The sequence below is a fragment of the Rutidosis leptorrhynchoides genome, chromosome 3 (genome assembly GCF_046630445.1).
Source record: "Rutidosis leptorrhynchoides isolate AG116_Rl617_1_P2 chromosome 3, CSIRO_AGI_Rlap_v1, whole genome shotgun sequence".
NCBI classification, from domain to species: Eukaryota; Viridiplantae; Streptophyta; class Magnoliopsida; order Asterales; family Asteraceae; genus Rutidosis; species Rutidosis leptorrhynchoides.
In genome coordinates, this window is record NC_092335.1 from 468,750,239 (window position 1) to 468,774,298 (window position 24,060).

At 33.8% G+C, this 24,060-nt stretch overlaps 2 protein-coding genes across 2 annotated transcripts; one reads left to right on the forward strand and one right to left on the reverse strand.

Moving 5' to 3' along the window:
- Positions 1-3,367: 3,367 nt before the first annotated feature.
- LOC139898095 (potassium transporter 7-like) lies at positions 3,368-10,956 on the forward strand. Its single transcript, XM_071880807.1, has 10 exons — positions 3,368-3,804; positions 4,744-4,972; positions 5,345-5,593; positions 5,747-5,797; positions 6,269-6,529; positions 6,648-6,700; positions 6,811-6,925; positions 7,905-8,159; positions 9,102-9,624; positions 10,193-10,956. Exons 1-10 carry the CDS (start codon positions 3,508-3,510, stop codon positions 10,710-10,712), a joined length of 2,553 nt encoding a protein of 850 aa, XP_071736908.1. The 5' UTR covers positions 3,368-3,507; the 3' UTR covers positions 10,713-10,956.
- Positions 10,957-11,478: 522 nt separating this feature from the next.
- On the reverse strand, positions 11,479-21,070 carry LOC139898096 (copper-transporting ATPase PAA1, chloroplastic-like). The gene is made up of 17 exons (XM_071880808.1): positions 20,614-21,070; positions 20,148-20,201; positions 19,442-19,595; positions 17,513-17,587; positions 17,152-17,429; positions 16,264-16,497; positions 16,067-16,165; positions 15,462-15,611; positions 15,178-15,324; positions 14,762-14,812; positions 14,477-14,649; positions 14,017-14,149; positions 13,731-13,828; positions 13,232-13,472; positions 12,896-13,099; positions 12,040-12,120; positions 11,479-11,694 (listed from the first exon to the last, which is right to left on the reverse strand). Exons 1-17 carry the CDS (start codon positions 21,028-21,030, stop codon positions 11,479-11,481), a joined length of 2,805 nt encoding a protein of 934 aa, XP_071736909.1. The 5' UTR covers positions 21,031-21,070.
- Between the last annotated feature and the right edge of the window lie 2,990 nt (positions 21,071-24,060).

The following is a 24,060-nucleotide window of genomic DNA, read 5'->3' on the forward strand; positions in this document are numbered from 1 at the left end:
ATCGTTATCAATATAAGTATTATCATTAAAAATTGTTATTGTTATTATTAATACTATCGTTATCATCACTAAGGTTATTATTAATAATAATAATATTATTATTATCATTTTAATAATTATTAGTATTACCATTAATATTATTATAATTATTATTAAAAGTATCATTAATATTAAAACTATCATTTTTATTAAAATTATCATTTTTAATAGAAATATCATTGTTATTATAAAAGATTATTATTATTATCATTATGATTATTAAAAATTATCATTTAAAATAGAATTATTATTTTATAAAATATTATTATTATTACAGCTAATATTAAAAAGTATCGTTATTATTAAAAGTATCATGATTATAATTATCATTTTATAATGAATATCATAATTAGTAAATATAAATATTGTTATTAATATTATTAGTAGAATAATAATAATAATTATTATTACAAAATAATACAACTTTTACTCATTATTGTTATTATCAATATTATTTTATCAATTAAATATGTGATACAAAGATATTTTTTACCACACGTAATATAGTTACATTAATAATACATACCACTATATTTTATGATATTAAGTGAACTTTATAAATTTTATTATTTGGGATATATAAAGGTATATTTTTATTATATATAAATACTAATATGAATTTTTATTTATTAATAAATGACTCGTATTACTTACTTTAATAAAATCTGATAAATATATTTAAATATAATAAACGACTATATTTAAGTTATATAATAAACATGTATAGATTTTGAAAGTCATTTGTGGTCAAATTGACTTTTGTTGACCTTTGCATATCAGTCTCGAGCATTAGGATTGTGATACACTACGACTTGACCTAAATTGTTAGACAGATTTTGACCAACATATAAATATATATAATTAATATAGGTTCGTGAATCTGAGGCCAACCCTACACTTGTTCAATGCTGTCATATGTATTTTTACTACAAAATACAGCATTGTGAGTTTCATTTGCTCATTTTTTAAATGCTTTTGCAAAATATATTTTTGGGAATACATGCGCTGCTTTTATAAATGTTTGACGAAATAGATACAAGTAATTGAAACTACATTCTATGGTTGGATTATCGAATCGAATATGCCCCTTTTAGCTTGGTAGCCTAAGAATTAGGGAACTGGCCCCTAATTGACGCGAATCCTAAAGATAGATCTATGGGCCTAACAAACCCCATTCTGGAATTTGAAATGCTTTAGTACTTCGATTTTATCATGTCCGATGGGAGTCCCGGAATGATGGGGATATTCTATATGCATCCTTGTTAGTTTGGTTACCAAGTGTTCATTATATGAATGATTTTTATCTCTATGCAGTTTGCGAAATGTCTGATATGAGATGTATATTTAAGAGAAATGGAAATGAAAATCTTGTGGTCTATTAAAATAATGGAAATGATTGTTTATGATAAACTAATGAACTCACCAACCTTTTGGTTGACACTTGTAAGCATGTTTATTCTCAGGTATTAAAGAAATCTTCCGCTGTGCATTTGCTCATTTTAAAGATATTACTTGGAGTCATTCATGGCATATTTCAAAAGACGTTGCATTCACGTCGTTGAGTTCAATAAAGATTATTATTAAATAAATGACAGATTAGGTCATTTATAGTTTGGATATTATGAAATGGTATGCATGCATGTCAACTTTCGATGTAATGAAAGTTTGTCTTTTAAAAACGAATGCAATGTTTGTAAAATGTATCATATAGAGGTCAAATACCTCGCAATGTAACCATATGCTATTGTATTCGTCCTTATGGATTAGGACGGGTCGTCTCATGAGTATCTTGACTTTATGTCTTAAGAGTTGCATAATTAAATACTGGTGACATCAAGACTAGTTTAATGTAATTAAGACTAGCCTTGTAACCACTAAAGACATTAAAAATAGTCATTAACAATTAATGACTAAGAATACTCTTGTAACCACCTCTGTGGTTACAAGTCTTATAACTTGTCATGGTTTAACGACTTATATATTTAGTCATATAACATACATAGTGGTTTAACGTCATTAAGGTCTTGTAACTACCACATGTGGTTTAATGTCATAATGAAATAACATGTGGTTTAATGTCATGAAGTTATGGTTTAATGTCATAATGAATTATAACCTATTGTGGTTTAATGACATTAAGGTGTGGTTAATTATCATTGTCATGTAACCTCTTTGATTATTAAGATGGAACATTATTGAGATCTAATTAGCCACTTAATTCTCATAATGTCTTCATGTTGTGGGTGTCTATATATAAGGAGAAACTACTGTCATGAGACATACACAAGAAATACACTTACTCTCTAACGAACGAGTCCGTTTTGTGTCAGAAGTTAGAACATAATCTATGTCTTATCCTAAAGCGATATCGTGCAACCCCTGCAATAAGGGTCGAATAATTACTTTCGAAAAGTGATACCACGATTCAATGATATATCCAGTCGTTGATTAGTTTACCCTTCACGAAGAATTCCAACCAACATGAGGTCAATGAGGTAGTGCCCCCTTGCCGATGTCCACTCCTGGGTGAGCGGTTAGGCGTGACAAATTCCGATCCAAAAGGTATTTTAGTATACACACTTCTCATTGCTAGGGTTTTAGCTATATAAGGCATCTCTTATATATTGCACAAATCAATCAATAATATCATACTTCTTCCGTCTCATTTTGACAGTCCAGTATTTCTTTTCGGGTTGTTCCAAATTAATAGTTCATTTTCATAAATAGATAAGAATAATAAGGTATATTTCCTTTATGCTCATGGATTTTGAATATAACATAAAAGTATAGGTAAAAAGTAAAGGATAAATGTGTAAAGTAAGTAAAAAATACATGTAACAGAAACTTCTACTTAAATCGTATGTTTTTTGTCTGTAAACTATTAATATGGAACAGAGGAAATATCAATTATACAGTTTAACAGTTTCGACCCCGTCTTGATGTTTTAAGTTCCGACTATTTCGACACCGTCTTGTGTCTTTTTCAATGTTGGATGTGATACACCCGTGAAACACACGCATATAAATTTACAAATTTTATTATTATTATTATTATTATTATTATTATTATTATTATTATATTATTAATATTATTATTAATTATTATTATTATTATTAATTATTATTATTATTATTATTATTATTATTATTATTATTATTATTATTATTATTATTATTATTATTATTATTATTATTATTATAATTTATAATTTATAATAATAATAATAATAATTATTATTATTATTATAAAAAAAACCGCTGCTAAAAAAGAAGCAACAAGCAGTTTGTTACTCCGTATTATACACTCTTTCCCCTTGTCTTTTTCACACAAATCTCACTATTTCCTAAAATTTATAATTCTAGGGTTTCAATTTCATTGATCTCACAAACATCCTCATTATTTCCAATAATGAAACAACAAATCATCAGTCATAATCATTGATTCCAGACGAAATTAAATCAAACTAAAATGACGGAAGAGGGATCGGAGAAAGGGAGTACAAGTAAAACAAACGGTGGATTGAGCTCAATGGATTCAATGGAATCACATCGTTGGGTGTTTCAAGATGAAGATAATTCAGAGATCGATTTCCATGATAACGATGACGATGATGGCGATTCAGGTGACGATTTCACGCTTCATCATGAGATTGATTCTGAAGATGAAGATAGTTTGTATCAGAAGCTGATTCGTACTGGTCCGAAGATTGATTCGTTTGGCGTTGAAGCTCTCGAGGTCCCCGGCGCTCACCGGAGCGATTTCGAGGTGTGTTTATATATGATTTGTGTTTATATTGAGACATTTGGTGGTTATTTTGGATTGTAGATGTAATTTTTATAGAAATTGTGACGTATAGGTACTGAAAGTAGAAATGGAGATATACATAAGTGTTGTTTTGTCTTTACATAAATCTATAATTAGGACATCTAGATGAATTTAGGGCCATCACATTATCCATCATTGGGCAACTCGGTGGCCACTCAGGCAAGCCTGCGTGGTTAAATTCTATCTATTTTAAGTTAGTGAGTGATGTAATTATGCGGATGATTTATCGGTCACTTACGTTGTTATTGATTTGGCCCATATATAGATAAGCCACTGGTACTAAACTTTAATTACAAATGTGAATGTAGTAAGACATACTGTTTTATCTAGAAAGGGAATAGTGACTGAAGATTGGCTTCCTGACATGGGACATTGAGGTTTAAAATGTCTTTTGATATTGGTCGATTGGACTATTAGGTTGTGACAATTCTACATACATCGATAAACTGTTGTATGGTTTATATCACAATCACGTGTTTTAGTTCTGTGATATTGGTTTTATTTATCGTATCATGTTCCAGTTGGAGTTTGGTAGTATTCTTGATTGTAGCTATGAACTCAGGGATTAAATTTCAGTTTGGTGGTTGGTGTAGTTGGGTTGATATAGTGTAATTACACTTAAGTTCAGGTCTCTTTATGCTTTTACTTGTGCCTCTATAATGCTCCTATGATTATGAGATATATTGCTTAGGTTCAAATATTATCTATTCCATTACTTTTACTTGGTGTATCCATAAAGATGTTATGCTATATAATAGAAACAGATGATTACACTATAACGAATTCTCTGGAAACTTATCATGCAAAGGTTACAAAGAAAGCAAGAAGATCTGTATTAGAGCATTGAATGTGATTATGGAATCTTTAATATACTTGCAGGATGCTAGTTTTGGGAAGAATCTTTTTCTAGTTTGCCAGACACTTGGTGTTGTTTTTGGGGATGTTGGAATAAGTCCATTGTACACCTTCAGTGTGATGTTCAGCAGGGCACCAGTAGAAAGAAATGAAGATATTATTGGAGCTTTATCTCTTGTTTTATATACTATAATATTGATCCCACTGATCAAGTACATTCTCATTGTTCTTCTAGCAAATGATGACGGTGAAGGTAAGTTTGACTTATGTAGTTTATACGTCATTTAATCTTAATGCTCACTGGTTAAACTGGAAATATTAACACATTTCCTTGAAAATGGTTCGATTTGGGTAAGCAGTTCAAACTTGTAAAACTTACCCAAATAAGAAATGAGTCAAGTGGGTTGAAAGTTTAAATAAAACACATTATGTAAAAGCCAAAAGAGATGGAGAGACATTTGTACAACGCTATGGGAGATTTTAATATAAACTTAAATAAAATTGCCCATGTTTAATTGAATCTGCTTTGACCCATCACCCATTCTCTCATTTTGCCAACCCAATAAAGTTTCTCATAGCTGTCTATGTAATAATGTTATTTCTGTACGTTACCATGTTTTTTCAGGTGGTACATTTGCTTTATATTCACTAATATGTAGGCATGCTAAGGTCAGTCTTCTTCCAAATCAGCTTGCTTCAGATACACGCATTTCAAGCTTCAGGTTGAAGGTGCCATCTGCTGAACTTGAAAGATCATTGAAAATAAAGGAGTATCTTGAAACCTCATTGGCTCTAAAAAAGCTTGTGTTAGTGTTGGTTCTTGCTGGTACCTCAATGGTCATAGCTGATGGTGTTGTGACACCTGCAATGTCAGGTTTGTAACTCTTCTACATTTTTTTTCTTACTGAAAGAATATGATCTGCAAACCTTCAACAAGTTCGCTGTCAACTGATTTTTTTTTAGGTATTTGGGAGGTTTTAAATTTCCTTTTCTTTGGTTTCTCACCTTTGTTAAATGTTTCGTGCAGTAATATCGGCTGTTCGTGGTTTAAAGGTTGGAGTTCCTACAGTTGAGCAAGGTGACATGATCCTACATGTAATGCTTAGATGAATGATACAATATAACTATAACTATATATCTAATATAAAAATGTCGTTGATTCTTTCTTTTTAAATATATGTGTTGGAGAGTAGTACCAGAATATATGGTTCATGCTTTTCCCATATTATTTTGAAATATGGTTAGCAACGTATCAACAATGTGCCTGAAAGGCAAAATATGCTCTTTGGAAAACATCTCATGATTATTGCATTTATTATAGGAAGAAAGTTAGATGTTAAGGCATACAAGTTTGGTGGGTAAAAAATGCTTATTATTTTGGGGACGTTAGCTCAATTATTGTCTTTCTTCATTTTTTGAGTTTTGTGTATTTTTTTTATCATATATGTTTCTCATCCTTATCATCTACCATTATTTATCCGTTTTCTGGATAAAAGGTCGTCTTTTTAATACTAACCAATCTTGATATCTTGTTTTGTATGTATTGCAGATCACGTAGTGATGATTTCAGTTGCATATCTTGTTATTTTGTTCAGTGTACAAAAATATGGAACAAGTAAAATGGGGCTTGTTATTGGGCCCGCATTGTTTTTATGGTTTTGTTCTCTTGGGGGTATTGGGATCTACAATCTTGTGAAACATGACTGCAGTGTTGTGAAGGCATTTAATCCTATTCACATATATTATTATTTCAAACGCAACACATATAAAGCTTGGTACTCTTTGGGTGGATGCCTTTTATGTGCAACTGGTAAACACCTATGCAGATTCAAGACTTTTAGCTCCTAATGGTGCTGCAATACTATGCACATAAATATTTATTGTTCAACATGGTCTAATTCTTTTTTATCTTTGATATAATAATGTAGGTTCAGAAGCAATGTTTGCAGATCTTTGCTATTTTCCAGTGAGAACAATCCAGGTAAAGCAGTAATTTGCAAATGTTAAGATAGTGTCCCTCTAATTAATAGTTGTGGGACATTAAAGTAATTTAAATATAGTTACTCATTGAATTTATTTACTTTTGTGCAGCTTACTTTTGTTTTCCTTGTACTTCCGTGCCTTATGTTGGGTTACATGGGTCAAGCTGCATACCTATTGGATAACTTTGGTGATCCAACACAGGCTTTCTTTTCTTCAATACCCGGTGAGTTTCTTAGAAATGGGTTGTCATTTGTTAAATTGGTCAAAAGGTGAACATTATAAACATAGTGAGACGTGAAACAGGTTAAATAAGTTAAACAGGTCAAACAACCCAACTTATTTTTTCTATACCTGGCAAACGGGTCAGTTTGGGTAACGGGTCAAAATGGTTTTGGGTTGAAATGTGGGTCATGGGTCAACTGACTCAAATGGGTAAAAATTTAAAGCGGTCCAAATGTGGTCCAAACGGGTCGGGTTTGGGTAACTGGTCGAAACGGGTAATGTGTCAAATGGGTCAGGTAGGTCCAAACGAGTCATATACTTTTACATTTGATTTTTTGTACATCTATTATATTGTTTTAGTAATTATTATTTATTATGAATGTTTATTATATTATATATATAAGAAAATATCATATCAATATACAATTATACATAATAATTGATATAATCATTAATGCTTTCATAAATGATTGACGGATGAAACTTGTTATGTGCGACCCATTTGACCCATTCATAACACCCATTAGACCCTGTCACTATTTATTGAACTTTGGGATTTGTACCCATTTGACCCGTTCTTTTATAATTTGTACATGATCCAATAGGTTTGAGAAAGACTCATTGGACCTATTTTTAAGTTCTGGTTTACATTGCTAGGCTTGATTTTTTTTCCCAAGACCCATTTGACCTGAAAGCTTGAGCCATTTGACTCAAATTTGAGAGCATGGGTCTCAAGTGCCAGTTATAAATGTATAATCATAAACTTAGTGAAAAGTGAAACAGGTTAAACGAGTCTAACAGGTCAAACAACCCAACCTAACTTTTTTATACCCATATGGAACATTGCATGACCTAAGCATTTACCCAATTTGAACATCATGCAAGTAGCAGCCAAGTCATGCACCCATAGTTGTATATCTATGGCTAATGCTTTTGAGTTTTAAATCCTTATGCCTTTTGTTTTTATGTTGTTTGTGTAGATGGTGCTTTTTGGCCAGTGTTTCTTATTGCTAACATTGCTGCACTGATTGCTAGTAGAACAATGACAACAGCAACTTTCTCATGTATCAAACAGTCAACAGCCCTTGGTTGTTTTCCTAGGCTGAAAATTGTGCACACATCTCGAAAATTCATGGGTCAGATTTATATTCCTGCTATTAACTGGTTTCTGATGGCATCTGCTGTGTTGCTTGTCTGCACCATTGCAAGCACTAACGAGATCGGCAATGCTTATGGTACTCATATTTTCTCTCTTTTTTTTCAATATTAGAGGTGACCACTGTTAGTGGCTTGGTAACATGTCACAATTAGTTCAGGTTGGAACTTGTAATTATTTAGTACAAGTTTAAAACGGCTTAGGTCGAGTTGACCTCCAATCACTTTTTTGTTTTAATTTCTAGACTTATAAATAGACAAAATTTTGGCGTTGGCCCCAAAACTTTGTACTAAAAAGCATAGGTGTCCTTTATCTTTTTTTTTTTTTTACTTTGTTGACCTTGATCTTTTGAGTTATTCCATTGATGACACTGGATTTAATGATTGTTAAATTATGTTCCTTAAGTGAGCACACGTGAGGGTAGTTTGGTTAGTTTAGTTATGTTATTTTTTTCCTTAATAAACAGTCGTGTACTATACATACAAAGCAATTACGAGTATACATTGTATGTATAGTGCACGACGGTTTATTAGGGAATAAAACAACATAATTAAACTGACCAAAATACCCTCATGTGTGCTCACTTAACGGACAGAATTAACAATGGTTAAAATCCAGGGTCATCCATCCATGGAATAACTCAAAAGATCAAGGCTAACAAAGTCAAAAAAAAAGATAAAGGTTACCTATGCTTTATAGTACAAAGTTTAGGGACCAACGGCAAAATTTTGTCCTTATCTATCAAAGTTGATTACAAAATCCATATTTTAGAAGTTTAAACTGAACTTTTATAAAGCTATTTAGGAGGTTGTATGCATTAGGGGAATTTCACCTGCTAGTGCGTTTGTTACATTCCCTTTTTACTAGATTTTTTATTTCACTAATTTACCCCATTGATGAAATATTATATACGCGAATCGACCCATTCACAAACAAATGGGTTCAATTCGATACCTTTTATATTTAAAGCTAGCTATCAAGCTGGCTCTTTTTGTAATCTTGTTATGTATTGCAAATACAGGTATTGCTGAGCTTGGAGTAATGATGATGACCACATTCTTAGTAACCCTAGTAATGCTTCTCATATGGCAGTTAAACATTATCATCGTGATCCTATTCTCATTTATATTTCTAGGGTTAGAATTATTATTCTTTTCATCCGTCTTAAGTGGTATCGGTGATGGAAGTTGGATCATACTCGTATTCGCTATCGTCATATTTCTTATAATGTATATTTGGAACTACGGTAGCAAACTCAAATACGAAACCGAAGTCAAGAAAAAAATGTCGATGGATGTTTTACGTGAATTGGGCTGCAATCTTGGAACTGTTAGAGCACCTGGTATTGGTTTGCTTTATAATGAATTGGTTAAAGGAGTCCCCGCAATATTTGGTCATTTTCTGACTACTCTGCCAGCTGTACATTCGATGATTATTTTTGTATGCATAAAATATGTCCCGGTTCCTGTTGTACCTCAGAAGGAGAGATTTTTGTTCAGACGAGTCTGCTCGAAAAGTTATCATATTTTTCGCTGTATCGCCAGGTAATTCTTTTTTTTCCCAGTCATCTAGTTGTGATTACTTGGTCAAACTCGGTCAAACTCGGCCAAAACTCGGGATCACTCGGAAACTCGGCCAAAACTCGCGAGTACTCGGAAAATCAGTCAATATTGGTCAAAGTCAAACTCGGTCAACATCCGAGTACTCCCCAAGTTGCCGAGTACTCCCTAAAAAGTCCATATCGAGTACTACCTAAAACTCAGCCAAAACTCGTGAGTACTCGGAAAATCAGTCAATATTGGTCAAAGTCAAACTCGGTCAACATCCGAGTACTCTCCGAGTTGCTGAGTACTCTCTAAAAAGTCAATACCGACTACTACCTAAAACTCATCCAAAACTCGTGAGTACTCGGAAAATCAGTCAATATTGGTCCAAGTTAAACTCGGTCAACATCCGAGTATTCCCCCGAGTTGCCTGAGTACTCCCTAAAAAGTCCAGACCGACTACTCCCCGAATAGCAGTTTTTTGCAATCTTGCGTAGTTGTTGTATGGCATGAATATCCTTTTCCCTGTTTTATTCTCATACAAATCAAAGTCCATTTTCTTTTACAGGTACGGTTACAAAGACGTTCGTAAAGAGAACCACCAGATATTCGAACAACTACTAATCGAAAGCCTTGAGAAGTTTATTCGTCGTGAAGCGCAAGAAAGATCATTAGAGAGTGACGGGGACGATAATTCTGATTTTGAAGATGACCCGTCACAAGTCCTCGTTGGTCCAAATGGCAGTGTCTATTTCGGTATCACTGAAACTGTGAACGGGGCCAATATTCAGCCCATAATATTCCCAGAAGCAAGCACTTCACACGAGACCGAAAATGTTTGTACGAACTCAGATCCGGAGCAAAGTCTCGAGAACGAGCTGGCGTTTCTACACAAAGCCAAGGAATCGGGAGTGGTTTATCTTCTCGGACATGGAGATATTCGGGCGAAAAAAGAATCATGGTTTATTAAGAAATTGATCATTAATTACTTTTATGCATTCATGAGGAAGAATTCGAGGAGGGGGACTGCAACTTTAAATGCGCCCCGCACACACTTAATTAAGGTGTCCATGACATATATGGTCTGAGTGAGTCGGTTATACTTGATCCAGAAATAATTTGGTAGTTATTAGTTTTGTTATGGTGACAAGGGCTGTTGACTTTTTGACTAAGTTACTCTTCATTGTTAGTATCGATTTTGACATCTTTTATTGCCCGTCTTTCTAGTCGTAGTGTAATGAATAGGAGGGCATACATTAAGTTTGTAGGACCGATCATCACATAAAAACAGGGAAAAGATATGGTTGTTTTTTCTGCTGAAATATTTTATACCTGGAACTGCGGATAAGAATCACTCTCGAACGATAAATCGTAAATGTTAAAAAGATTGTAAAAGTATCAAAGGGCTTCTGGTCCAGCGGTATTATAGACTCTCATTAACCTTGAGCCTCTTGAGAATATTGAGTTCGTGTCCCTGCGTGACAAACATGGGTGTGTTTGCCAATCTTAAAAAATTGAAACATTAAGTAGTTTTTTTTTTTTTTATGTAATCTGATTAGGCACTTGCTTCACAGTTAAAAAGCAGCAATTTTAACCTAAGAAACTAACATGGGGGATTGTGGTAAAAAAAGGAGGGTAAAAAAGAATAGAATTCAAGGGTTAAATAGGGTTCAGTATTCATTAACGCGCATGTAAGTTCAGCCTTGTCTACAGCAAGAAAACAAGATAAAATGACTAAAGTACCCCCTAGACTATACGTGTTTGTGATTTAGATTGATCACCGTGAAATGATGCTCCATTAATGACTAAAGTACCCCCTAGACAAGGGCTGTTGACTTTTGGAATACCAACAATCTACGCAACTGTTTTGGGTGCTTTAATGTCTTCCTGAACTTCATACAATGATGCTCCATTAATTTTATTTTGTTGCGATGTGAATCTGAACCTCAGAAGTAATGAATTGGTCATCACACCTAAAGAGCTCAAACCCATGAGTGCACCCGCAATTGAGGGAGTAAGGATCAACCCCGTGACGGGCAACAAAGTTCCTGCAGCTATAGGAATCCCAACCTGAAAATTTGCAGTCATATATAATGATGAGTAAATATTACAACAATAATCTGACATTTTGCACTAAATGATTTTAGAATGCAATTTGATCCCAGGTGGCCTGTTTGACTTGTTCCAGACTCATGTGACATGAAACATACAACACAAATCAACTCAGTTATAAGTAAATGGGCTGAAATTGCCACCTACCCCTTCTATCAAACCTTCAAAGTTTGAACAGTATTATACTTTTTTAAGTTTATTAAATTAAAGTGGAGGCTACTCATTCAGGAACCTGATAATCACGAGTTTCTTTTCTTTACTTTACGCTATCGCATAATGCAACAAGTGAGAAATATAACTTACAATATTGTACCCAAAAGCCCACCAGAGATTTTGCTTCACAGTCTTCATCGTTTGTCTGCTAAGCTCCAACGCATCGATTAACTGAAAAGATAAGGGGTTTATATCAGTCAACATGCTACACTAGTTTTCTGTTTAATCCAAACAATGTAAAAAATAAAAAGTAAAAAAATAAAAATATCACAATGCATCTTATGTCTTGAAAAACTGTCACATTTTGGCACTATTTTTTTATCATGATCCCCACATAGACCCCGTCAGTGATGTAAGTTGACCCAGCTACGGTTCAAATCAGTGGGGCGGTAAATAGGACCAGACCATTGAGCGTATCAGTCACGGTTAAAAGCTCAAATCAACTCGGCCCGGTTCAGGGTCAAAATATTCTTTAACAGATAATACTACAGATAACGTTCAATACAATATATCCAAGGCTCTAATCAGTTATATCAGTGGTGTAAGAACAAGTAACCGTTATAAAACAGATTGGACTGGATCCCAAGCACATTTTGTACATCTTTTCTTGAATTTTACAAATATTTAATACTAATCAAGAAACCATATTATTACAATGATAATCTAATCACATTAAAATTTACGGATATCAACAATTTATATATTTTGAAACTTAGAATGCACTTTAGTGACTTTTAACCCATTTCAACAAGTATGTTAATTCAAAATTATTAAACTTGACCCATATTGGCAAGATAAAACAGTTCAACATGGGTAAAAAAATTCCACTCCTTTACTTAAAGGGTACAAAATATCTCACTTCATTCCTAAACAGCTAGATTGGCAATTATATTAGGGAGAACCGTATCTATATAATTCCATTGGTGAAAAAAGTAATAGCCTGTACCTGTGAAATTTTGTTACCCATGAGTACAACTGAAGCGACCTCGCTAGCAGCTCCAACGCCTCCACCGATAGCAACTCCTACATGTGATTCCGCCAACGCAGCAGCATCATTGACTCCATCCCCAACCATTGCAACTATATGTTGATCCTTCTGAAGTCTGCTTATAAATTTACTTTTTTCATCAGGTTTAACTCCATACAACACCTGCCAGTTAATAAAAATAATAAGATTATCATACTGCAAAAAGCTAACTCACGTTCAAATAATGCATCATTTAGGTTTGTAATTAACAAAAATGTAAGGTAACTCATAGCCTGCTACAACAAATGTTTGTACCTGTTCTTTTGGAATGCCAACAACAGATGCAACATACTCAGCTGAACTCTTCTTATCCCCAGATAGCAAGTAAACATTTATTCCTTGACTGGTCAAAGATTGAACAACGTGTGCAGCATCTTCTCTTATCTGATCCTCGACGTAAATAAGACCTGCAAGGACACCATCTATCCCCACATAAACCACGGACTGATTTTTGAACTCTTCGGTTTCTATAAACGGATTTTTAACAACTCCATGCCTGTATTAGAATTGATATTGCAAATGAGCTTGTAAGTAATTTTAATATTCTAGACTACATTACATTGCCTGCGTACCAGAACAACACGATAGTAGCAGAGCTATGAATATCTACAAATGACTAAAAACCGTGGTAGCAATAGAGTTTTGAAGTTTTTTGTTTAAAAGAAAAAGTTATAATAGAAATGGAACGTGTATATGTTCATCAACACATAAAACTTCATGTCAATCTATAACAAATTGGTTACAAATTACATACCTCCTAACCCATTCCAATGAACCAACAGAAATTATCTTCTTCCCAACTGAAGCTACTGCACCAGATCCCGGTTCCTCCATAAATGTTCCATCATCTGCCTGCATAACATATATGGATGTAACATTAGACTCCATTCATGCCTCATCTGGTGTTTATTAATTGAACAACCACTAGGAGTTAAAAAGTAGCAGAAGAATCAACTTATTTTTCTCTCAAGATAAAAAGAAATCTAGGATTTGATATTTGTTTTCATGATGATAAATAACGTGCTGATAGTATTAGGTACCTTCACATTAGGGCATTTAGCACCCCGAGCAGCTTCCAGGATAGCTTTTCCAATTGGATGAATTGTATTAGATTCAACTGCAGCAGCTAATTTCAGTACATCAATTTCAGACCATTTGTCACTTGAATTTAACCTGCATAACCGTTGCTCCACTAATCAACTCCATTGCATCTTATACAAAACTAAGCTACATTCTAGTTTATGCAAATTAATTCTAAAGTATCACACTTAATAGTTACTTTCAAATAGACCATAAATGATAATATATGTTGGTGGTCAGAAGATAACAAAGAATAAGCTCTTCTCACAATGTCTAAAAATTAGATTAAAAAACAAACTCTTCCACCTTTTAAGTCTTCTAATACCTTATTGTGTAAACCCGACTTAACTAAGAGGCATTGCAGCTACATTAAACTGCTTTATAATTTAAATATTAACAGAAGATTGATTGATACTCAACTGTAAATCGGATCCTTCATCGTATGTCGTCGTCACTATATTTGTGACAACAGGTTTCCCGATAGTCAACGTCCCTGTTTTGTCAAACACGATTGTGTTGACTTCAGAAAATTTCTCTAAGATACTTCCACCACGCAACAGCAACCCCTTTGTAGCACCAAGAGAAGTTCCAACCTTCAAAATTAGTAGATGAAGTAAGATATTTATTCAAACTCACAATAAGCACACACTTTTCTCATATGAGTGGTTTCAAAAAAATATGAATATCTTGGATATAAGGTACTACCAACACAGCAGTTGGGGTTGCCAAACCCAGTGCGCATGGACAAGCAACAACCTGCACTCAGAGGACAGATGTTAAGCTTCCACATTATGAGACATAGAGTAAATTATACCAATAGTCCTTGTGGTTTACATAAAATACACCAACCGTCTTATCTTTTGAATCTACAGCGGTTGTCTCTATGGTTTTAATGGAATTACACCAGTCGTCCTTATCTTTCAAAAGTTACACTGATCGTCCCTGACTTATTTAAAATGTGCATCATAGGATGGACCATCAACGACACTTTTAGGTACGATGAGTGTAATTTTTAAAAGACGAGGGACTATCGCTGTAATTTTCAAAAGATAAGAACTGCCTAAGACAAAATATGAATTTTTAAGAAATGCCTGAGTTTTAACTAAAGAAAAGTTAAATACCAAAACACTACAAGAGAGCTGCAACGCCAATGACATGGCACTTCCGTTATGAAGGGTAGCTGGTAAAATATGTGTACCAAAAGCACTCCAGAACATAAACGTGGCAGCAGAGATTGCCATCACACCATAAGTAAAGTGTCCAGCGACCTAGTAACGCAAGATGGCATTTATTATAAACATAAATCTTGTATTAAAATTATAATAGCTGGTAGATGACATTCATTATTCATTATATAAATTATTTACCATTGAATATACAACAAGATAAGAGATGGATATAGAACCTTGTCAGCCAAGCGCTGAGCAGGAGCTTCTCTACTCTGAGCTTCTTCTACCAAACGCACAATGTCTCCCATAAAAGTCTCACCTCCAGGCCTTTTTACTTCAATAGTAAGTGCTCCATTAAGGTTTATACATCCTGCTTGCACTTCAGCCTACAACACGAATATTACTTATTTTTTCTGATCTATTATTTATTTTTTCTGATCGGCAGAATTTTATAAAGAAAAAAAAAACTCTAGCAAGAAGCTAAAAGGCAACTACAAGGGCTTAGATAGCCAAATATTCCAATTAATGTCCAATCTGTCACCATTCCTAAGCCAAGTAAAAGACATTAAATGAATACAATCAAGAATTTAACATTTCTTCATCGGTTGCAGATTGAAAATTACACAATTTCAGAGCTTCCAGATTGACCAAAAAGAAGCAGCTATAACGGCATAAGATCGGTCCTTCTGATCTAAGGAAATACTATCAAATAAATACTCTTTTCGGGTGTAACTGGAGAAATTCTACCAGAAACTGGGAATTCATATTTCCACGTATTCACACACATACAGACACAAAATATTTATAAAATTTGTATTTCCAGATAAAGTAGTCACATTACCCCAGGAAGCTTAGTGACTGGAAGTGGTTCCCCTGTGAAACTTGACTCGTCCACTGTGCTTCTGCCAGCTGTCACTATACCATCAGCAGGAACACGATCCTAAACAGTTAGCATAATAATTTGTTAATACAATGATAAAATCAAGGAACTTTTTCAGGAATTTTGGAAATGAATTAATTTAGTAACTGTTTACTTACTCCAGGTAGTACAACAATTTTATCTCCTACAGAAAGACTGTCACAAGGAACATCAACTGTTGAGCTCGAATCTTTATCGTCGTCATTCATTAGAAGACGAGCTTTTGGTGGCAGCACACTAAGAAGGCCTGTCATGTCACTGGTAGCCTTAATTTTAGCTCTTTGTTCAAGATTCCTTCCCAGCAAAACAAAAGCTATCAACATAATTGGTTCTTCAAAAAAAACTTTCCAGCCCTAAGTAAAATCAGTAACCAAATGTTCATTCACCTTTCACTGAAATCATTATTGGACCATTTACATAAATATATATTATCAATCAAGTTTTATATTTATTAGAATTTATAATTATAATAATATTATATATATGATCTATGATCTATATATGATATAAATATATAATAACATCAATCAAGTTGTACTCACATGCTCATGTAAAGATCTATTTAATTTGATACAAGTTACTGTCTAGTAATTCTTCATTTCGTACTTGTGTTTCTTCATTTAGTTTTGTTTTGTACATTTGCTCCTTGACACAAAAGGTGCTAATATTTATATACAAAGAAAAATATAAGGTTATGATCGACGCTGAAAAACTTGAAGCACATTCTTCGATGAGTTAATAAAATCATCTCTTATCGGTTTATACTCGGCGGAACTAGTATTTATAACTTCGCAATATAAATGAAAAATAAGTCAGACACCTCGTTAGAGACCCTGGTCTATTTTTCGGGTTAAAAGCCAAATTTGTTATTCCTTCGACTTTAAAAGTTACTTTTTCTTTCCATGTATATTTCAGCACTATTTATTTGAATGCTCAATCAGGTAGAGCAAATCTACATTTGCAGTTAACATGAAACTATTATATGACAAAAGAGCAATAATGGTTACCAGTTTTGGTATTAATGCCGCAAATGTGCTAACGGTGAATGATGATATTGCCCCAAGGCCAACTAAAGTATTCATGTTTGGAGTCCCCCTTAAAAGACTTCGCATACCATCAACAATAAGTTGGCGTCCAGGGATCAACAATGTGAATAAAGACAGAGATAAGTGGAAACCAGTGGAATGCATGGCATGAATCCACGAAGCCTCAGCTCCGATGAAATGAGAGACATGCCCAAAAAGGCAAACGGCACATAACGCCCAAGATACTGCAAGTCCCCTACCTATATTTTTTTGTAAAAACTTTAAGTAAAATTATCACCTAAACATCATTATTCAAAATAAATGATTCAATTTAGCCACGTACCACTTTCTTTTAATTGGTTACGCTTTTCATCCACCTTTCTTTGAAATGTCCGGAAGACACTTTCTTTCTTTGAATCTGAACAAATGGAAGTAGATGTGATCGATTGTGATTAAAACAAGAAAACTTTAGATAGAAATCAACCAATTTATACAACGAGATGCTTGTTAATGAGAAGAATGTAATTGGGTATAACAAAATGAAGATGAAACTTAAGGGTGAAATGCTACACAAAATCAAGTTGTAAACAAAAAAGGATCGCAAACATTTAAGGTATAAATGCTGACTATATTAGAAGATATTTTCATAAACATGAAAGATGAGGATGGACACCTACCTTTGAGTTGATCAATATAGACTTCCCTCAAAATCAAATATTCATATTGAAATGAAAAAACTAGGGAAATCGATTAATATGTATGCATCAGCAACTTATTAAAACATCAGAATCTTTAAAATGCACGCAGACGCAAGGTATATCTTAGTTTTTAAACTTTAAAAGGAGATATAACGCCACTAGTTTCATCAACTAGCATAAAGTATCAATCATTACTCGATACAAATATAGACTAACACGTTTAATAAGTAGGATTTATACTACTACATAAAACGAGAAGAATAAAAAAATAACCACATAAACCTTCCAAAATGTGAAGGTGATTCAGTGGTAAAATTGCCTACTTGCAAACGAGAGTCACTTATCGCCACAAAAACTAAATTAAACACCGCTCAATATCTAACTACCTTTCAAAGATAAAGTTGAAAGTTTTCGGTATGAACAAAGCAACAGATAGATGATACACAAACAAGAAGTCAAAGTACCAAGGACGTACCATAAAGGATTATGGTAGCTCTTCACAAGGAACCATTGCGTATTTAAGATGGCTCTCCTTCAGTCACAGCCTTACCTGCCAGTTACCCACCAATCCTCAATAATAAGTACCGAGTCGAAAAGAATGAAAAATTAAACCGTCTTCTATTTTTCTAGAGGTCTTCGGTGAAAATCAAGTAGACACAAGTTCTTAACATATTCAGGAAAAGCTTTGTAGTGAAATTGTTTATGTTGTGAGTGGGGTACCATTCAATATATAAACACAACTTAAATTCAACAATAAGGTTCCTTAAAACTTATAAGTAACCAAAAAGCTCAATTATTGTGGGATAGGACCAAAATAGACACGTTGATTTGGGACATGGAGATAGATCAGTAACTACTTTGGTAACAGCACTACGACTTTATTGAGAACATTTTAAGTGTGGTAACAAAAGACCATTAATGTGTTGTTATACAAGCTAGGCAACAGAAGCATGTAGAACTTTAATTAAAAAATTAAAAGGAAGAAGATTGTTAGCTTTTTAAGTTGATAAAAAGCCATTTTTAATAGCTTAAATGTTTCAATTTCATGGTTGTAGCAAAGATGAAAATCCAAGTCTGTCTACTAAATTGAATGTCATCATATCGTGCATCACTGTAAAGGCAGGCGGTACAGTATCATTTCAATGACAGGAGAGCACATCACGCAATGATTCTTGTAGGCCAACCAGAACCAGACGCTGTAATCTTAGACTTGACCAAAAAAACAAAAGAACAAAAAGAAAAAATAAATTGACAAGACCAAAAGAAAATGCAAAAGAAGCATGTGGAAGCATCATCGCATAAGTGAAAGCATTATAAAGCCTCGATATTTTGATGGACTTTGATAGTTATACTCGACTACCATATTTATCGGAAGCACAGAAGAACATTTAAATTAATAGATCTCTCAACATTTTCTTTCAAAAATTGTATAACATGTGCTACTATGTTAAAAGTTTGATGATAATTTTGATAAAGACATCACAAAAACACAATTTAGTATGCCAAAAAAATCAGGTAAAACTGTGAACTGCAATACAACGGAGAATAAAAAAGATGGTGAAGAAAATGCTGACCTCTGAGGTTAGAATTAAATCCACTAGTTGTCAAATGTTTAGCAAGTTCTCCTCCTAAAGTTTTTTGCCAGTTCGGTGTACCCTTGGCTTCGGATACAGGCCATACGATTGCTGTCTCTGTTGTAAGATTCACACTGGCAGAAGATACCAGTGGCTGTGGACACATAAAGTATCTTCACTACTTTAGTAACTCAGGCTCATTTCAAGATACATATTACTAAAAAGTAGAAACTTGGTTCTTATAAAGACCACTCCACTAATCTTATAGTCACAACTCACATGTAACGCGAATTTCTCCAGTACAAGATCACGATTCAGGATCGCAGTTCGGTAGCACACTAAAATTAGGTATGAAGGGGGTAGGCTCATTTCAGATTGCTATGTTACAATGTGCCGTCTAACGTGGCACCAATTTATCCCATAACTTTATTCTTTTATATTTATATGGTAGATGTACAAACTTGTAGATTATATTTTGGAGTAATACTTAAAAAAGTTTCAACAAATAGTCCAATGCGGAACTAAAAATTAAATTTTAAGATCTTTGGAACGTCGTTTTCCGTGTCAGTAACGGAACTGTGCCATGAGTCGATACAAAACACTCCACTACACGGCTCATGGTGGTTTTGGCGTACCATGTGACAATGAATCTTGATTACTTGACTGTACAAATACCGAAACATATATATGATATAAAAGAACTTACTTGACCCTCCAAAATTCTTTTTACACTTGCAGCACACCCTCCACAACTCATACCCTGAAAGAAAAACGGTTTATAAGTTTTAGAATACAGAACAAAATAAACAACAATTTTCACCCACAAAATAATGACTTCAATAATATTCAAAAACAAAATTGAGGCACCGATAACCAAATGTGCACATATGAATAAAACTGATTATTGGATTAATATTTCCTCAGAGACCTCTTACTTAAGCTGTGCAATGTATTTTGTTTCTTATCCTGGTGTTTATATATTTTGATACAATAAATATGTTGCCCTATAACCATAACATACATATCTAACTGTCAAATGATAAGTGCATTGCGAACAATTTTGGACACCAAGTCTCACCTTAAAGGTTATGATCAATGGTTAAGGTATCATATTATCACATAATCAAAATCAATAACTAATACAACCATAATTAAGTGAATATGATGCTTACTCCAACATCTAGAATAATCACATCAGACGACGAAGCATCATCGACTCCAGCTGCAATTCGATTCGCCTTAACTTCACCTCCATCACCACCGCCACCACCGTCGCCGCCGCCATAGACACCTCCATGACCTCTACCACCACCGGAAGCAAATGAAGCAGCAGAACTCGATACACAGGCCAACCGATATCTCGCCGGGTTCACTCTACCTCCGACATAACTCAATCCAAACAACTGAGCTGCAGAATCAAACTTCCTTAGCGATCTCCGAATGTCAGCTTTAGTTCCGGTGATAGTTCGCCGGAAACTTATAAGTGCGAGCTGATTCCGAAGTAATTGAGCGCCGGTAGTTGAGTGAGTTAGGGATTTGGATAGACCTAATATTGTGGCAGTTGTTGATGATGATAATGTTGAAGTCATTGCTAGTTGATTTGTTTGAATTGATTTTGTTTATAACATTCCTACCGTTTATCCTACCATAACATAATGGAGACAAGAAAGATTTGCGATCACAATGATATTCGGTAGGGATTAAACGAAATAGTTTTAATCATATGTTTTAAGAATCAACTCTGTAAATGATAGAGTTATTTAGTTTTATAACACGTGGAATTATCTGATAAAGAAACTCGTCAGCTGAATATTTCATCAAACACCTAAAATGAATATTAAATAATTTACATCCAATCATAAGAGATAATATCGATTGTCATTTTATTTTAAAAATATAAAATATAAATTTAGAATTGGTTTCCTTCTGTTTAGCTACCTTCTCGTAATCAATTCAAAATAATTAATTAAAATAATTCAAAATTATTTAATTTTAATAATTAAAATAATTATTAATAAGATTTAATAATAATAATTAATTAATACGATTTAATTTTAATTCAAAATTATTTAGATTAATGACATCATCATTATAGAATTTTAATATTAACTATAGATTTAGGTATCGAAATTAAGTCTCACACTTTTTATAATCTACTTGAAGGTCTATTCGGAAGCAATCTCGAACATTGAGAGGACGACTTTTTTCACTCTCGAGTTATTTCGATCTGGGTGGAGAAACAAATTCATAGATAGAGAAAAAATTGTCTACATTTTACCTCCTCATACCCCACTTATGTGAGATTAGGTTTTGTGTTGTTGTTGTGGTGCATACGACGTAATGATATCATGCCTCTCCCGATTTTACTTTATTTTTTAAAAAAACTTGACGAAAAAGAAAAAACTTACATATAGTCAAAGTCCTTCACGAAAAGTGAGAAACTCTTCAAAGATACAACAAAAACGACTCAGAATCACCTCGCACCTAGAAAGCAAAGCAGCAAAGCCTAAACTTAACACAAACTAATGAAATTATCTAAAAGCGAACCAGAACACTAAATTATCTAAAAGCGAACCGGAATACTAAACAACAAACTAACACCAACATACAACAACAAAACCATAGCAAAAGAACCAACAAAGAAACCTAAACTAGACCTACAAAATCACACACAACAAACAAGGACCGAACGACCAAATCAAACCTCAAGATTGCCCGCCATTTTGGACACCTTCATGCCTTGTAATTCCGGCTTATGGAATTTCCCTTCAAAGTGCTCGTATCTAACCGCATTCCCCGTTCTTCACTTGTAATTGTAAGACAAAAAAGATGAATTATGAACGACATTAGAGGATCTCGGGTCTTGACCATCTACAATGTCCGAAACAGGAGCCTTTAGAAAGTCCAACTTTATCCATCGAGCCAAAAACAATATCGTCGCTCTCATTGTGAAGAAAAAAAGACTCATCAGTCTAACTTTATTCATCGAGCCAAAAACAATATTGTTGCCCTCATCGTGAAAAAAAGAAGCATATGTCTCGAGCTTTTTCTTTTTTTGAGGGATCTTCTTCGTAGCACGTACACACTCGAAATGGACTTTGTAATCACGAGAAAACCTCCAAAGGTCGTCTTCCAAGGTTCTTTTTCGTAGCTCATGTATCGAATCATTAGCAACAGCATCCTCATCAAGAACAGTTTTCGAACATGCATCATTACGCCTCTTTGAACTCGCAATAAAACCAACTTTGTTCAACCCCGATTGCACCTCCATTAAGTGTTTAGAATATGCCGAAAAATGTTAGATTACCCTGCCAACCCACGGTCAACCCAAGTGCCGGATGACCCGAATCACAGCCCACGATTAACCTTGTAAACCAAATCCGTCATAAAAACATCCTGGATCAAACTTGAAAAGTCTAAAGGATTGGCAATCTCGTTCGCCCAAATCAAAGTATTAAGTTGATTTGTTTCGTCTAATTCTACTTCGAAAGCCTCATGAATGGGTTTCACTCATTTTGATTTTTTAATCGATTTACCTTTATAGCCTCATGAATGTGTTTCACCCATTTTGATTTTTAAGTCAATTTACCTTTATTATTTTCCCCGCATAATAATAATAATAATTAAAATTAATAATTAATAATTATAATATAATATAAAGATCCGAAGATCAAATGAGGTACAATAACAATGTGCCCCAACCAGTGACCGGAGCTCTAACGAACAAGATAGCTCTATACAAAATCAACTCACTGAACCACACAAATAGGCTTGACCTATTGAACTAGCGGCGACTAGCGCCACAAACAACCAAACATTGAACCATTACAAAAGTACAATTACAATTGAATACAAGTTAAATCCACCACCAATAACCCAAACGAAACACCAACCTCACTCGGCACTCGCCACTAGGGGTGTTCAAAATATCCGAATCCGAAATCCGAATCCGAATTATCCGAAATCCGAATCCGAAAATATCCGAAAAATCGGATATCCGAAAATTCGGATATCCGAAAATCGGATATCCGATTTTTCGGATTCGGATATCGGATGAAGTTTTTAAAATTTTCGGATATTCGGATATCCGAAAATTTTTAAAAAATCCGAAAAATATCCGAAAAATATCCGAAATATCCGAAAAATATCCGAATATCCGGAAAATTATCCGAATATCCGGAAAATTATCCGAAAATATTCGAAGTTCTTCAAAAATATCGGATATTCGGATAATCCGATATCCGAATCCGAAATTTCGGATATCCGAAAATCGGATATCCGAAATTTCGGATTCGGATTTCGGATGGAGTTTTTCACTATCCGAATTTTTGGATATCCGAAATTTTGGATATCCGAATTTCGGATATCCGAAAATGAACACCCCTACTCGCCACACCTCTCCCGATATTATTGTCCCAAAAAAAAAAAAAAAAAAAAAAAAAAAAAAAAAAAAAACTCTGGTTAAATTTTGTAAACTTTTTCCAATTCATTCGATCATTGTTTAAACAAAGAGATAGAACAATTCCTTAAAAAGAAACACAACAAAATCGTTACAGCTAAACCATTCAAATGCATAAACAAACAGCCAACAAAAGTGGTTTCTCAGATTCCAATGTATC

Coding starts and splice junctions, on each gene's coding strand:
- LOC139898095 (XM_071880807.1), top strand. CDS start 3,508: ATGACGGAAGAGGGATCGGAGAAAGGGAGTACAAGTAAAACAAACGGT. Junction 8,160..9,101: donor CGAGATCGGCAATGCTTATG/GTACTCATATTT, acceptor TTGCAAATACAG/GTATTGCTGAGCTTGGAGTA. Junction 9,625..10,192: donor ATTTTTCGCTGTATCGCCAG/GTAATTCTTTTT, acceptor TTTCTTTTACAG/GTACGGTTACAAAGACGTTC.
- LOC139898096 (XM_071880808.1), bottom strand. CDS start 21,030: ATGACTTCAACATTATCATCATCAACAACTGCCACAATATTAGGTCTA. Junction 19,596..20,147: donor AAAGAATTTTGGAGGGTCAA/GTAAGTTCTTTT, acceptor ATGTGTCCACAG/CCACTGGTATCTTCTGCCAG. Junction 14,150..14,476: donor GATGAAGGATCCGATTTACA/GTTGAGTATCAA, acceptor ACGGTTATGCAG/GTTAAATTCAAGTGACAAAT.